This window comes from Piliocolobus tephrosceles, chromosome 3 (assembly GCF_002776525.5).
Source record: "Piliocolobus tephrosceles isolate RC106 chromosome 3, ASM277652v3, whole genome shotgun sequence".
Lineage (NCBI taxonomy): Eukaryota > Metazoa > Chordata > Mammalia > Primates > Cercopithecidae > Piliocolobus > Piliocolobus tephrosceles.
This window is the reverse complement of record NC_045436.1, coordinates 66,176,408-66,193,461: the sequence shown is the minus strand read 5'-3', so window position 1 is coordinate 66,193,461 and position 17,054 is coordinate 66,176,408. Positions and strand designations below refer to the sequence as shown.

General features: G+C 36.6%; 1 protein-coding gene across 3 annotated transcripts in view; it reads left to right on the top strand.

Moving 5' to 3' along the window:
* Positions 1–17,054, top strand: part of SPATA5 (spermatogenesis associated 5) — a 363,998-nt gene that overhangs the window by 303,643 nt on the left and 43,301 nt on the right. For all 3 annotated transcript variants that reach the window (XM_023217553.2, XM_023217552.2, XM_023217556.2), the window contains one exon: positions 534–698. In XM_023217553.2, coding sequence (XP_023073321.1) covers positions 534–698 — 165 coding nt within the window. The remainder of the gene's footprint in view (positions 1–533; positions 699–17,054) is intronic.

Genomic DNA, 17,054 nt, shown 5'->3' with positions numbered 1-17,054 from the left:
CTCCCATAAATATTGCTTCTCTCTTTTTTTTTTTTTTTTTTTGACACAGAGTCTTGCTCTGTCACCAAGGCTGGAGTGCAGTGGGGCAATCTTGGTTCACTGCAATCTCTACCTCCCGGGTTCAAGTAGTTCTCTGCCTTAGCCTCCCGACTAGCTGGGATTACAGGCACCCATCACCACGCCTGGCTAATTTTTTTTTTTTTTTTTTTTGTATTTTTAGTAGAGACAAGGTTTCATCATGTTGGCCAAGCTGGTCTTGAACTCCTGACCTCCTGATCCACCCACTTCAGCCTTCCAAAGTGCTGGGATTACAGGCGTGAGCCACTGCGCCTAGCCTTCTATTTTCAAAAGTACTTCTTGACATTGTTTGTATCTGTGACATAGATTATGGAATCTCTAGTACTTGTTTTATTTACCAATTATGGGTAATAGTGAATCATTCGTGAAATTCCAGACATCTTTCCCTAGGTATCTTTGAGGTGGAATATCAGTTCTGAGCCCAGTTAATTCATGTTGCCTCATTTTCTTTACAGGCTTTGATGCGACCTGGAAGAATTGATAGAATCATCTATGTGCCTTTACCGGATGCAGCAACAAGAAGGGAAATATTTAAGCTGCAGTTTCACTCCATGCCTGTCAGTAATGAAGTTGACCTGGATGAACTCATCCTTCAGACTGATGCATACTCAGGAGCAGAGGTAAGATAGTTCCCTTCAAAATACATTGGTGGGAGGAAAGCAGTGGCTTGAGGTCATTAAGCAAAATAAATTGCTTGCCGTGAGGTGTTTTAAATGACCATATACTAAGAAATCTTGAAACAGGAAGTGCATTACATGACATAGTCACTAAGTTAAATTGCACTTTGCATGGCTTCTGTTATATCACAATTGTTTTTTACTTGCTCATATTATTTCTCAAAATGTAGTCTTCAGAGGAATCGCATAATATAGTGAGAAGAACACTAGACTTGAAGTAGATTCTTCCACTGGGTTTCTTAATACAGCAGTTTCTAGCCAATCACACACTTCTCTAACTTTGCTTTCTTTACCCATCAAATGGAAATGATACTACTACTTTCCCTGCTGTTTCCTCGTGGAGAGCATAGAAATGAAATTAGGATATCGTGAGTATATAGGGAAAGAGATTGTATCATTATCATCTTTTTATCATTTTGGCAAGTTATCTCAGTCTAATTTTGTATTAAAGATTGTCTCACAGTAGAAGGGACCCTCTGCCCTTACCTCTGAAGATAAACTCTTGACAAGAACAGGAAGACCTCTGTGAAAATATAAAAATGACTTTTATGTATGACAGATAAACATTTTTTTCTCTCCTTGCCAACTCTTTACTTAAGCTATTTTTATTTACCAAATAAAATTCCATGAAGTAATTGTGCAACTTTTCTACCTGCATTTCTTAAGGAAAGGACCAACTATGTACCTCGACACAGAAATAGCATCTGTCACACCAATGATGTGGATTTGTAATGGGAAACTAATATTTTTTTAAGTACGAGGTTACAGATTATTTTTATTCTGAATTACTCAATAGGCTAGGACTCTACATTCTATTTTGCTTGCTATTGTTTTCATTCGTCTTATGTAAACACTGAAGAGATTACCATATGACAGATCATTAGTGGTACTCGGAGAGTCTATTTGGAACTGGACTTAGTGTATCATGCAGTCATAGCTAATAACAACAGCCAAAATAAATCCCAGATCTATTCATTGTTTCGCCCCAAGAACCATAGATACAGATATAGACAGTCCCCAACTTACGACAGTTTGACTTAAAATTTTGGCGCTTTACAATGGTGCAAAAGTGGTACACACTCGGTACACTCCTCAACTTACAATACAGCTATATCTGGATAAATTCATCTTAAGTTGAAAATAACAAGTCAAAAATATCGTAAGTCAAAAAAACACATACATGCATTTTCGACTTAGACATGTTCCACTAATGATGGGTTTACGAGGACTTAGCCCCGTCATAAGTTGAGGAGCATTTGTATTTGATTTTCCTCCTTTATATTTTTCAAGTCCACTGGAATAAAAAGCCATGTGGAAAGTGGCTTGAGAAGCAGTTGAAGTGCTCTCACCTTTAACTCCTCTGAAACAATGATCTTTATGACCATCCATAAAGTTAAAATGAACGTAGAGTTATGGTTAACTGACTGCTCCAACATTTCTAGAATTCAGTTTTTGATTTGAGACAAGGGCTGGCATCATGTATGAGGATATGGCAATTTGCAGGAAATAGCAAGAGGAAGATGAAGAAACCATAAATCTTTCACTTGAGTGAACTGGAAGAGCAGTTAGCAAGATATAAATGTGCCTTTCTCACTTTTAAGTAATTCATGGTAGTAACATCGAAGTGCAAAACAAAAGTAAAACCCAGTGAGATTCTGTCTGGCTAAAAGGAAAAAAAACCTTATTTGATGCCAGCAATTATTGTACTGACTTGCTAATTCTTATATAGTACACTTCTTATTTGATCTAACATGTAAGCACATTTATGATTAATTTTTATATGAGATCTTCTGAAAATCGTCACAGGAAAAGTAGCAGAAAATTCTGTTTCCTCAAATTATATTTTTGTGTTCCATAATGCTTGGGTTGGGGAGGGGATCCCATTGTGGTCCTATTTATAATTAGTATATTACAACTCAGAAATTTTGCTAACAGTTACGTCTTAGTAGTTCTGTGGTTTCTAATTTAGATGAGGCAGGTTTGTTCCCTGTTGAGGGTTTTGGTTTTGTTTGGTTTGGTTTGGTTTGATCTGAATAGTTAGGCAGTTCACACAGTTGTTTTAGGAAAATTATTATTATTTCTTTAAAAGTCTTAAAGTTAATAAACAGGAGATTTAGGACAGGTTAAATAATGCTTACGATAAAAGGTTTCATCTCTCTCTCTCTGTTTCTCTGTCTTCATACAGAACCTTCTACATGGTGCGTGTTTAACAAGCACTTGATAAACTGTGGGGAAAAAGATTTTTAAATTAGATTTAGGAAAAATAGATTTCAGTTCTCATTTGTTACAAGAGGAGCCCTCTAACTCCCTGCTGTAGACACAGCCATTTTCTCAGAGTTGGAGTGTCTCTTTGAACACTTTGGGTATAAAAATGAAACTACTATCAATTAATTGTCCTCACAGGAGAATAGTATATTCAAGATTATATAAAATTAATTTTATTTAAATGTATACTATTAGCTATACGAACAAGAATTTGGGCAGGAAAGCCAGAGATGAGGAAATTCCTGGCACTCTAATTGTTTTTGAGAAACAAAATGTTGAAGTGTAGTGAGCATTTTTTATTTTTAGTGAAAAAGTTGTAGAGGATGTTTAAGATGGAGATGATACTGGTACTTTTTTTTGAGACAGAATTTCACCCTTGTCTCCCAGGCAAGAATGCAGTGACGCGATCTTGGCTCACTGCAGCCTCCGCCTCCTGGGTTCAAGCAATTCTCCTGCCTCAGCCTCCCAAGTGGCTGGGATTACAGGCACCTGCCACCACGCCCAGCTAATTTTTGCATTTTTAGTAGAGACGGAGTTTCACCACATTGGCCAGGCTGGTCTCGAACTCCTGATCTCAGGTGATCCGCCCTCCTCGGCCTCCCAAAGTGCTGAGATTACAGCCGTGAGCCTCCATGTCCACTACTGGTACTTTTAATGACAGGGATGAGGAGAGGTTACTTTAAAAAATTATTTTCTTTTCACTTGGTTATTTATTTTGCCCAATCAGCATTGTTCCATAAAAGCTTAGACGAGCTCAGTGTTTGAAATAGCTCCTTCTGCTCAAAGTTACTCCATTTTTCCTCTGTGGAGAGGCTATACAGAGAATTGAAGCACTTTTGTAAGCCTCAGGAGACTCTCAAGAGGAAGTCTGTCACCAGCTGGAAGGGGAATACAGCCGTTAGGGAGCAGCCTCTGAGGGGAGACTGAAGCAGGTTGCATCTTTCAGCCATCTCTGCCACCTGCCACTCATTGTCCCTGTGGCTGTGGCCCTCATTGTCCTGGCTTCTTGGCTGTAGCTCTCAGTTCATGAAAAAACATGTGCCATTTAAAAGCAGCTGGGAGTCTCTCTCAGGAGAAAGTCAATCTTTTTGGTTATCACTATTGTTTTCTTTTGCTTTGATTTTTGTTTTTTAAGTTATTTGTTGCAATTCCACCTCATTTATTCATGTGTCTTTTATTAAATTGTCCCAGTTACTTTTGGAAGAGTTTTATCTCTAACAGGAAATCAACTGTCACAAATATGTTTACAAAAAAGGCAATAACTGGGCTCATTACCCCATGTGCCCTATGCTTGGGAACACAGGTGATGAGTAAGATGCATAATTTATTCTGTGTATCGGAATTTGCTGACATAGGCCAAAGACGGATATCTGTAAAAGTGGGGTTGAATTTTTATTTGCATTTGGATATTATCCTCCTTTCAGTGAATCCCCTGGGATTGCCGATTTGTGAGGGAGTCAGGCCCTTCTTGGCCAGTTTGTAAATCTCCTCCCTTCCATCTTCAAAGGCCAGCTTCAGCCAAGTGGGGACACTGAGGTGACAGGGAAGAGCCGATTGGGATAGGCCCTTCCTGGGAGCAGGCATGCAACTCATGATGTGGCAGTCAGGAGCAAAAAAACACCTCCTTTTCTTTAAAATGTAAAATGTGCTTACTATAGTCGTTTTTTTATTATAGTCTTATGAATCTAGCTCTAGAAAATCTTTTTAAAGCAATTCATTGGAGTTAAATACATTTCACACTGAGTTTTCAAAAAGGTTTAACTTTATGTAAACTTAGTCTATTTATTTTATTTTTTAATGATCTGTCAGGCCCTGAATTCTGTTTTGTAGTCTATGCCTTCCTGGGTCTAATAATAGCACAAGATCTTCATGCCAGCTTGACATTAAAAAAATCACCTTCTAGTTTGCCTCATTAATTCAAGAAGGGTCCTATTCACTATGCTTGAGCTATTATAGCTAATAAAAGGAGAGCCTTAAATTACTTTTCTATCTCACTGATGAACGTTTTTTCTGACATCTTCTCTTTTTCTCCCACACAGTGAAAACAGAGGGAGCAATTATAGCCACTTAAAATGTCTGTACTCTTCCTACGTGAAGTCTCTTCTGATAGTATTCCCCAAACTAAAACATCAGAGTCATTGCATTAGAATCTGGCATAGATTGTTCATCTGACCAGTCAAACAACACATCTGAGATAGGAGTAAGCATTCTAAGGAAGGACCATTTGACCTGGTCTTAAGCTCTCTACTTATTATTGTTAGAAAGCAGCTAGCAGCAGTGTACTTGTCTCCAAAGTGAAGCAGAGCACCACAGTACTTAGCACCCTCCTATAGACCAGGGGTCCCCAACCTCCTGGCCGCAGACCAGTACTAGTACCGCACAGCATGAGTGAGTGGCAGGCAAGTGAGCATTACAGCCTGAGCTCTGCCTCCTGTTAGATCAACAGTGGCATTAGACTCTCATAGGAGCACGAACCCTATTGTGAACTATGCATCTGAGCGATCTAGGTTGTGTGCTCCCTATGAGAATCGAATGCCTGAGAACAGTTTCATTCTGAAACCATACCCCACCCCATTTGTGGAAAAATTGTCTTCCACAAAACCAGTCCCTGGTGCCAAAAGGGTTGGGGACTGTCTGCAACCTATTTTTCCTGCCTAATCAGAAACTGCCCTATGAAAACATGCTGCTATCACCAAGTGGTCTACTATTTTTACTTGAGATCTTCTTTGCTATCTCTGTATTCTTTCTTGTGTCTTTACACTAAAATTCTGTATCTATGCCCCAGAATTTCAAAATAGTCAGTGCCCTGTATCTGCAGGTTCCATCTGCAAATTCAACCAACTGGGAATAGAAAATATTCAGAAAAAAGAAACAATAAAAAATAACAATACAACAACAAAAAGTACAAATTTGAAAATAGAGCGTAACAACTATATAGCATTTACATTATATCAGGTGTCATAAGTAATCTAGAGATGACTTATACAAGAGGCTGTGCACAAGTTATATGCAAATACTATGCCATTTTATATAAGGGACTTCAGCATCCTCGGATTCTGGTATCTAAGGGGCTCCTGGAACCAGTTGCCCTTGGATACCAAGGGCCAGCTGTATTCTTTCCTTACACGACCTACTGAAATAACCAGTCTGTCATTAAACCATAATGACCACCCCACCAAGAAATAGCCTATTCTTTTGTACTCTTTTACACTTATTTTTGTTTCACTTGTTTAGCTGCTACTATATTTTTTCCTGTAGTTGTTTTCTTTTTTTAGAGACAGATTTCTTCTGACATCTTCTCTTTTTCTCCCACACAGTGAAAACAGAAGGAGCAATTATAGCCACTTAAAATGTCTATACTCTTCCTACGTGAAGTCTCTTGTGATAGTATTCCCCAAACTAAAACATCAGAGTCATTGCCTGAGACAGCGTCTCATTCTAATGCCTAGGCTGGAGTGCAATGTCATGATCATACCTTACTGCAACCTTGAACTCCTGGGCTTAAGTGGTCCTCCTGCCTGAGCCTCCTGAGTAGCTCAGAATAGAGGTGCATGCCACTGTGCCCAGCTAATTTTTTGAAAAAATTTTGTAGACACTGGGGGGTCTCACCATGTCTGTTCTAAGCAGTCCTCCTACCTCAGCCTCCTAAACTGTTGGGATTACAGGCCTGGGCCACTGTGTCTGGCCTCTGTAGTTATTTTAACATGAGCAGCTGCCTCATCTCCCCAAACACAGATTCTCTAGGGCAGAGATCAGTTCTTGCACTTTACTTAAAGTCCGGCAAAGCAGTTGTCTCACACACACTTGGTGGGCATTAATATTAGATGGGTGGTAGATTTATGTGTTGATTCTAAGTCATTTTACCAACCAAAAATGTCAGTTTTAACATTTGCTGAAGTGGCACTTTCTAGTTTTAATCATATTTTCATATACATTATCTATAAGGTACTCAAATAGAGTACCTTAACTCTGTGAGAGCAGTGCTATAGCCAAAGAACTAAAGTCAAGCAAAAGCAATTGGCTTGTCTGAGATCCCACAGCAAATAAGTGACAAACCTGGGACCAGAAACCAGGTCTCTCAATTCCACTTGAAAGACTCTTCACAATCTCCTAATGCCTCTGAGTCAACACAACATTCTTGGAAACTTTCATAGTTCCCTTTGACATCTCTGAATATTTGATAAAAGTTTGTCAATTCCTGTGAATAATGACTTAGCAACCCTAACAGCAGGTATGAAATATCTGTACCATTTTTATACATTTTTCTCTTATAGTAATTGTCTTTACCTACCTTGTTTTCATCTTCTCCAAAAACGTATAAGCTACCTAAAGTTAGGAACCTTGTTTTTATCAATTAATTTCTTTTATTTCCTAGGTATTGTGAATAATGTTTGCAGTTTAGAATGAAAGGTATAAATAACAAAGTTCTATATAATGTATTTATGTGGCATGATCTAGTGATGTGCAGAATGCTGTAGGAGAAAGGAGGAGGAGTAACTCACACTACCTGGCATTAAATGAGATAAATGATACCCAGAAGAATTTTTTTTCTGAGTGTTGATGGGCAGATGGAAAGGCAGAGATGAATGAAAGAACATGGTGTGGTCTAAAATCAGTTAAAGGTTGAATATGATTGGCAGAAAGAGTCTTCATGTGGAAATAGTAGGGGATGAAGCAGAAAAAGTAGGTGAGATTTAAATGTGAAGGAACTTGAATATCATCTGAACTTGCTTTTCTCCTTTCAGCAATGGAGAACCATTGAAAAATGTGATGACCATTGTGGTCAGATTTGTGTTATTGAAAGATTTGTGGCATTTGTGTCCAAAGCCACCACTAGCTAGCCTACCAAGCACCATTACATGAATTAGAAAAAGGTGCTCCTTCACCCCACTTGGTGACAACTTTCTGTTAGGGCAAAAAGCTTGTCAGAGCATGAGCAACATTTCAGCCCTATTTGCCCCCCTTGGCTGGGCACCCTTTTGTAGATACAAGCTTTACATCTGTACAAGGTGTCTTGTTTTTCTCTGATCCACCTTTATCTCCCTCACAATGCCCAGCATAGCACCTTATGTAGTTATTTTCGTTAAATAAACAAATGGAGATTTTACATCTCAAATATATAAACTACTTTCTGTAACTTTAAGATTTACCTCATGAGCACTTGGATAAAAATAAATTGGGCTGTTAAAGATGTCTTTTGTAGAAGATACACAAATGGCTAACAAACATGAAAAAATAATCATCATACTAATGATCAGGAAAATGAAAATCAAAACCACAATGCAGTATCAAAAAATAATAGATGAGGATGTGGATGTGGTAAAAAGGAAATATCATTACACTGCTGGTGGGAATGTAAACTAGTACAACCACTATGGAAAACAGTGTGGAGATTCCTTAAAGAACTAAAAGTAGAACTACCATTTGATCCAGCAATCCCACTACTGGTATCTACCCAGAGGAAGTAAGTCATTATATGACAAAGATACTTACACATGCATGTTTATAGCAGCATAATTCGCAATTGCAAAAATATAGAACCAGCCCAATGGATAAAGAAATTGTGGCATATATATACACCATGGAATACTACTCAGCCATAAAAAGGAATGAAATAATTGCGTTTGCAGCAATCTGCATGGAATTGGCAACCATTATTCTAAGTGAAGTAACTCAGAAATGGAAACCCAAACATCTTATGTTCTCATAAGTGGGAGCAAAGCTATGAGGATGCAAAGGCATAAGAATGATACAATGGACTTTGGGGACTCAGGGGAAAGGGTGTGAGGGGAGTGAGGGATAAAAGACTACACACTAGGTACAGTGTACACTGCTTGGGGGATGGGTGCACCAAAATCTCAGAAATCACCACTAAAGAACTTATCCGTGTAACCAAATACCATGTGTTCCCCCAAACCTATTGAAATAAAAAATGATAATAAATTTAATAAAAAGTCTTTTGTGCAAACTTAAACCTGCCATGAGGTACAGCACTTGGTATAAATTGCTAGAATATTAAGATTAAGGTGGATTATATCCTCTGAGCCATATTATATAACTTTGAATATAAACTGTAAGGAAAAGGCATCATCTCTGTACCTGTTTAGTGGCTAAAATATGGCTTCTCTGCTGTAAATGAATTGTGAAAGGATCCTTCAGAGCAAAAATCAGCATATGCTAAAAGTGGATATTTAGGACTATAACTTTTCAGCTAGTCCCGCACCACTCCCCTTTTCCCTTCCTCAGCATTTTATGATCTACATGCTAAGTGAAGAAATTCGGTAAAAGCCAAGACCCATCATGGCCACCTAGAACAACGTAAGTTTAGCCAAATCATTTATCATGTCTAGAACACACTTTCATCTTTTAATAAGGGGATAGGAAAATGGTCTTTTTATAATCCTTTCAAGTGTTAAAAATCTGTGTGGCTATATACCTGTCATAAATTAAATTAGTTATATAAGGAATCCCTTAGGGATTGGACCTCCAGAGATATGTAGTATGGTTATGCTTCTCTTACAGTCCGTCCAGAAAGCTGGGATCTTGGGATCTTAGTCAATGCCTCTAAATATTTTCTTCTGTGGCCAAAAGATATTAATTATGGCACCAGAAGAATGGGGACCTTAAGTGACTCTGACAGTACATAGAACTTGGATTTTAATAAAATTCTCCTTAGCAAACTTTAACAGTTTTCCACTGAGTAGAAATGAAAATTTTATATGCTCAGAGAGTTGAAGGCCTAGTGATTTTTTTACCCTGACATCTTTGGTTGTTCTGCTTTTCAACTTCCTTAAGAACAGCTAGTCAAGTTCACTATCTATGATTTTGGAGATACTTGGATAAAAAGGGTTATAGAATGGAAATATGCAGCAGTCAACTTTTTCCTTAAACTGTTTGTTGGGAACGTAAGTGAAGGTTACAAAATTACAGTGTTGTTCATTTTAACTTACAATTTTTAAAACTTCAATGTATGGAGATACAATGTACTTAGAGTGTATGGAGATTCTCTGTATTTCCAAATTTCACCTTCTGCTTAAATTGGCAACAAAAGTACATTCAGCTTACCTGAAGGCTATTTTAGATAGGATGTTTACACCAAAGCTAATCATACTCCAGAACACCTTGTGCTGCCATACCTGTATTGCTGACTCTATGCCAGGTATTTAAAACTGCTGTGAGTTTACAAGAGGTATTAGTCAGAAAGGAAATGGATATTAAATGAGAGGCTGGTTAGCAACAAACTTAATATAACATTTTACACCCAAACATGGAAGTCTTTTTATAGGGAAGAAGTATATCCAGTGAACAAGTTAGTCAGGACCTACCAGACAATCTAGTCCCCAAGGCTGATATCCAGAGTAGATCTGTATCTGTGGAGAATTACTCAAGCCAATGATAATGCCGATTTGAGCATTTTAATATTCCACCTTATTTCTCCTCTTCCAAATTCTCAGTCTATTTCCTCATTCTGTTTCTCCAAAATTGTATATAAACCATTTGATCTTCAGAAGAGTGATAAAATGGAGACGGGGGGAAGGTTCTGTTAACCTGAGAGGAGTTTATGATTTTAAAAAAGAGATGTGCAAAGCATGCTATTAACTCTGTAGCATAGATTCTGGTAGTGACAGTTATTTTTGTTTGGTTATTTGAAGTGATGGAAGGCTGATTTCTAATAATAACCTAATTGATCTATATATGAAAAGATACACTTGTAAAAACTGTTTCTTCTTTTAAGAACTTTTTTTTAACTATATGAAATTGAATTATGGTTAAGTACCCTGGGTTATGGAATGAGAAAGCTGTGAATCCAAATGCCAAGTCTTCCATTTCCTAGCTATGTGACCTTTTTATTCATATGTAAATAAGGATAAGAGAGGTCCTTAATTTCATAGTTGTCCAGATTAGATGACAAAATTTATATAAGGTGTTTATCCTAGTAAGCACATAACAGGTGCTCAGTAAATCAGTTTTATTATAATCAGCAAATTTAATTTGATATCTAGTATTAAAAAATCTACAATTTGCCTAATTTTTTCACATTGTGTTGCCATAGATTTTATGAATACTCATAATAAATGTTTCATGTATATGTCTTGTTTTCAGTTTTAATGGTGTGTTCTTTAAACTATATTTAATAGTTTACATGCAGCATTTATTTCACCTGATTTATATTTATAAACATCTGTAATCCTATTTTTATTTTTTCCTTGTTAAAGATGTATACTATTTTTTACTTTTCAAATGTGTAAAGCTAATGTTTTACACTTTCAAATGTGTAAAGCTAATGTTTTTTTATAAACTGCCTGCATAATGTACCTATTTCGGCATATTCTTTAGCTAATTGCTAGTTTCTCACCTATAGCTTCTTCCTAACTTTTTTTACATGTCTTGTTAATTAAAAAGAAAAAAAAACAGCAAACCGACTTTAGAAAGTTGAAGGTTTCTGTTTCCACTAGAATAATTGTTTAGGAAATAAGCATACCTCATTATTTTGCTCTTTTTTAGAAGTTAGGATCAGACCCCAATGTTTAGGTAATAAGGCTGAGAAGTCTAATGCTGAGGATAGTAGCACCACATATCTGTTATTCAGTGTATGAAAGATACAGTTGACATGTTCTCATTCTTCATCCCCAAATGACCATAATTCTGAGTTCTGAAAGAAGTCATTCTATTAGAATGTTATTAAACTTTATAAAATGGTTGTTCAGAGCTGTAGTGCAGTGGTTACATTGTTCTTAAAGAAACCCTCCACTAGGTTTTGGAAACTGAAAAACAGAATTGAACCATGCCTTAGACTGACTAGAAAGAAAAGTAGAAAGAATTTAGATTCATAGGGTTTTCTCTTTATATTTTGTGTTTCCAATTTCCAAAGATTATTTCTGATGTTCTTTAATAATAGCTCACCTCCCTATTTACTATTAAATTCTGGAAAATGGGTTTTGCTTTTATATTTGTAGCAAAGTTTCCCTGTTTAGGAGCAAAAGAACTTTCGGTATAGTAAACATGCTACTTTACCATTGTGGAAGTTCCACATCATAAATTAGATATTTTCCCTTTTCCTTCAAAATTAAAAATAAGTCACACTACTTTTGGCACTTGGACAGGACAATCTTTCAGTGACAGCAAAATTAGCCTTTGGGCATATTTTTATTCACTTTGAAAGAATTCTTAAGGAGTGGTTTTATGTTTGAAAGCAAGAATTGTGTTTACTTTGCCTAAGGTAAATTTATTGCCTGAATATGTAAAAAAAAGTAAGTCAAACACTCTTAGATAAAAACAAATTAGTATCAAAAGATTTCATTACAATAACTTTTCTATATTTTATGACATAAAATAGTATATAAATAAGTTCTGTATTATTTTGAACTTTTATTTCTGCTACTACAGTAGTGATACATCTTGGAGAACTCCAAGGGGCCTAAACATAAGGTTACACAGGTATTTGAAGAATCAGTTGACTCACTGTCTGAACTGAATATGTCTGTAAAGCTATGTTTAAATATATCCCTATATTGAAACTAATCATGCTTTATAAGCTAATCACCCATGAAAAGTGTATGTTTTCTTTTTAATAGCCAGGATGTTAGACAATCAATATATAATTTATATTTATATTCATAGACACACACAGTTTCCAATTGGTATTTCAATGCCTCTTTCCTAAATATGAGTTGAAAACTAAGGACCACTAGTATTTGAAGAAAGCTAAAAATATAAAAGACAGTCTAAAACAAGCACAGGGAGAAGAGAGATAATTAGGGAGCAGATGAAAAAGAGAGAGACAAGAATAATACGACCACAAAACAAGCACCAGAAGCTCTAAAACAGAAGGCTCAATTGTTCTTTAATTGAAAATGTAAAACATTCGGATAGAAATAAAAAGCAAATAGAACAATTGGATGATCAAGTTGAAAAAGTCTCCCAGAAAGTCAAACAAAAAGACAAGGAGATGAGAACTGTAGACATGGTAACATCTGACTAATAGAGGTCTCAGAAGGAACAATGAAATCAGAAGAGAGAAAACTATCAAAACTTCTTTCCAAGAATTGAACATTAAACTTCTGGATGGAAAGCCTTTACCAAGTGTCTGGCCTCAAACCATCACATTCAGAGGACTAAAAATTTGGATTGCCACAAATTTATCAACAGCAGAAGCTATAAGACAGGAGAGCTATCTTGAAATTTCTGAGGGGAAATTGTTTCCAACCTAGAGTTCTATATCTAGCCAAACAATGAAATCATATGTGAAGATGAAATAAATTCATTTTAGACATGCAAGACCTAAAATATGTTTATCTTCATGCATGTCTTTTTAGGAAGTTACTAGTAAATGCATTCCACCAAAAACAAGGAAAAAACATGGGATCCAGGAAACAGGTCGTTCAGCACATGAGAACAGTGAAGAGAATTCTCAGAACAATAAAGAAATACTGGAAAAGACATTTTTAAGCTTTTCTATAAATCTGTCAAGGAAATTCATTCTCATCAAGTTGTCACTATTTGACTCTACTTTCCAATTGAGAATAAATAATAAGAAAGACTAGTAGGTGAAAGTTACATCAGCTACAGTGGGAATTATAAAAGCAAAGTATTGCCTGAAGAAACCATCGTATATTCTTTTCACCTCTTTATTCCAATCCAGAACTGTGTTTCTCCATGAAAGCTTTATTTTAGAATTCAGTGTTACTGTTTTCTGTAATTTTTAAAACTTCAAATGTGTAGTTTCTGAAAGATTTTAATAGCAGAATCTTTCCCCTCCATCAAATAAAACCGTATGTGGGAAGCCCATTACGAGATCCCTGTCCCACCTGCATGCGTCTTCCTCCTCCCCGGGCATGCTGCTTCCTCTGAGGCACCTTGGAGATTCAGCAGAAGAGTTTAAAAACTGTTACTGTAGCAAAAACACTGCTGAACACATGGCTTCATTCTTATTTCTCAGAAACATGAGTAACCATTAGTTTCGTGAACTCACAGAAACAAAACATTCTTGTGACATGGCTTGCATAGTGGGTTGTATGCCTCTATATCTGTGAAATGAACACTGAATGTCCATCTTGACAAGTTTGCACCTATCTGAATATATTCCTTTTAAATGAAATGTCTTTGCCTTGGTTTGAAGTAAAAATTGGAACCTCTAGTTTTTACATTCCTGACATTTTAAAGTTTGAAATTAGTAACTTATGTTTCTTTTCCCTTGTAAGTATGAGCTGAGACAAATATGAAGCACCAAAATAGCACTATACTATGGGTGGGGAACCTTCATTTCAACTGCTCCTTGTAATACATCCTTCGTCCCCCTTAATGCAGTCTTTTCTTTTTCTGATGTCACCTTTATAAAAGAAGCTGTTCAAAGATTCATTGTTTGTTTGCTTTTTGTTTTGCTTTGTTGAGATGGAGTCTGGCTCTGTCGCCAGGCTGGAGTGCAGTGGCACGATCTCGGGTCACTACAACCTCCACCTCCCAGGTTCAAGCGACTCTCCTGCCTCAGCCTCCTGAGTAGCTGGGACTACAGATGCCCGCCACCACGCCCGGCTAATTATTTGTATATTAGTAGAGACGGGGTTTCACCATGTTGGCGCGATTTCCTGACCTCATGATCCGCCCGCCTCGGCTTCCCAAAGTGCTGGGATTACAGGCGTGAGCCACCACGCCCGGCCAGATTTATAGTTTTAAATAACTTTGCAGATGTAATCTTTTCTGGTAAATAAAACCAAGAGATAGGGCTAAATGATAAAAACAGACTAACTTAATACTATGGGAATTTTAGTTTTTATCTAGTGTGGTCATTATGGGATGTCTGTCATATCAGAATTGAATCTTCCTGTGCACCATGAAAATGTAAAAGATAAAACAGTAGAGCATGACAATAACTATTTAGTCTGAGAAATGATTTATCATTGGTGGATATTTTTAAAATGCCAACTCTATTGCCTTTACTGCAGGTATACCCTCTGTGGGGAAGGGTACTCCCTAACCAAACATTTTGTGAATTGGTTAATGTTTAATTAATATTGATTTGCAAGGCTTAGAAATGTAAAAAAGAAATAGCTATAAAACTTGTGTGCTTTATGCATCAAAGAATTTAGGTACATATTGCTTTCTCATTTACTTATTCCTTTTAGGTTCTTCAGCGAAATAATGCAGAAAACATAGCTCATGAAATTAAAGAGGAATACTTAAGCAGAAAAATAAAAAAGATTTTAAAAAGAAAGAGAAATATAGCATCTTAAAAACCTCACCTTTTATATCCTACTTATAATTTCAAGAATTAAAACCTTGAACAAGTGCCTATCTTGGCAGGCAAATTATTTGACATAAAGTTTGATCAAAGTACAATTAGAAGAAAACTCAGAATCATAGCTGGAAATGTTATTATCTTCTTAGGTTCAACCTAAAAAGCCAGTGTACATACCGGTTAGCATTTCAAACTCAAAGGGTTTGTTTTCATCTTAAAGACGATGAAAGGCCAACTACATTTAGAAATCAACAACAATCCATCATTTTTATCCCTCAGTCATTCTCTAAGGGTATTTTTTTGTGACACCTGTGAAGAAGCAAAGCCATGAAGGTATATCAGTTATACCCAAATTTGCACTACTGATGATGCTGTTGTAGACAACTGCAGAACAATGCTGGAGAGTGAATATAGCACTCCAGAAAAGCCTCTCACTTAGGTGCCAAGTTCAAGGCCAAAGAATTACTTAGATATACCTTTAAAGATAAATTGTGTCTTCCCAACTTTGTAAGAAAATAATAGTTGTAACGGCTTGAGAATGTTCTTCTATGCTTTTTTGCCATCTTCTGGCTTTTTTCACTTGTGAAAACAGTGTCAATCGTTGTTGTTTTGGTTTTTTGTTTTGTTTTGTTTTAATTAAATAAGGATCATTTTATTATCAAGAATTGAAGGTTTCTGTGAATTTCTGCCAGCAGGGTCATAGCTGCCAGCAGTGCACAGCTTTGGTGTGAGGTAATAGGGGTTCCATGTGGATACTGTCCCTAGACTAAGGGAAAGCCCCATTGCTGAGGCTTGTTTGGTGATTCTGCCTACCAGCCCCATTTTAAATAGCTTATCATGTGTGGTTCATGGCTTGTAGGATGCTTATTCCTCTGGGTTAAGTTTTCTTCTTATTCTCCTGTGTTGTCTAGCTGACTCAGTTGTGAGAGCAGAAAATTACCTGGGTGCTTGAGACCCATTGTTCATGTGATGGAACTGTGATGCACATACATTTGAATACATTTAAGTTTTTTTATTTGCCATTTGTAACTTATACTGGAAAGCCATCCTGGTCCTACAGTTAAAATTTTCCCCTGAGTATTATTCCTAATATGTTTTTTTTTTCATTCCCCAAAATGATGTTTATAATTTTCATTTTGTCACTGGCATATTAGTAAGATTTACTTATGCTGGTTTTGAAAGGTTTAGAATAATCAGTATTTCACCTGCTAAAAATCGAAACATTAACAATAATACACTGTAATACATAGTGAAATTATTTGAGGCATTGACACCAATGATCTTTCCTATCAACTTATAAATGCTTCCACTGATCAGCAAAGATAGTGCAAGATTTCATCACTCAGTCCTGATACTCAGGTAACACCAGAGTAGTCAGGGTGACACTGTTGAGCTTCTGACTGCTAGAAAATGTTTTGCTCTCCATTTTTCAAAGATAGTTGTTGACAGATAATCCATTTTCTTTGTGTATGTATGTAATGAAAATAGCCACCGTGAGCTCAGTAAACCCCTCCTTAGTAAATATACACAAAAGTCCATTTTTATTTTTTTGTTATTTGCAAAACTTGGTTATGTACAATAACACGAACATATAAACTTCTCCCTTCATGCTTATTTGCTGTTTACCAATGTCATTACCCTTGAGACTCCAGCATTAGATGCTATATGGCTGTACAAATTGGTTTGGGATTACAGTCGTCTCACCTCAGAACCCCACTTACCAGTTTCTATGATTCTCAGGGAAAATGCTCCAGCAGAAGTAGACCTTTAGGAATTAGACACAAGTCACAACCAAAGGG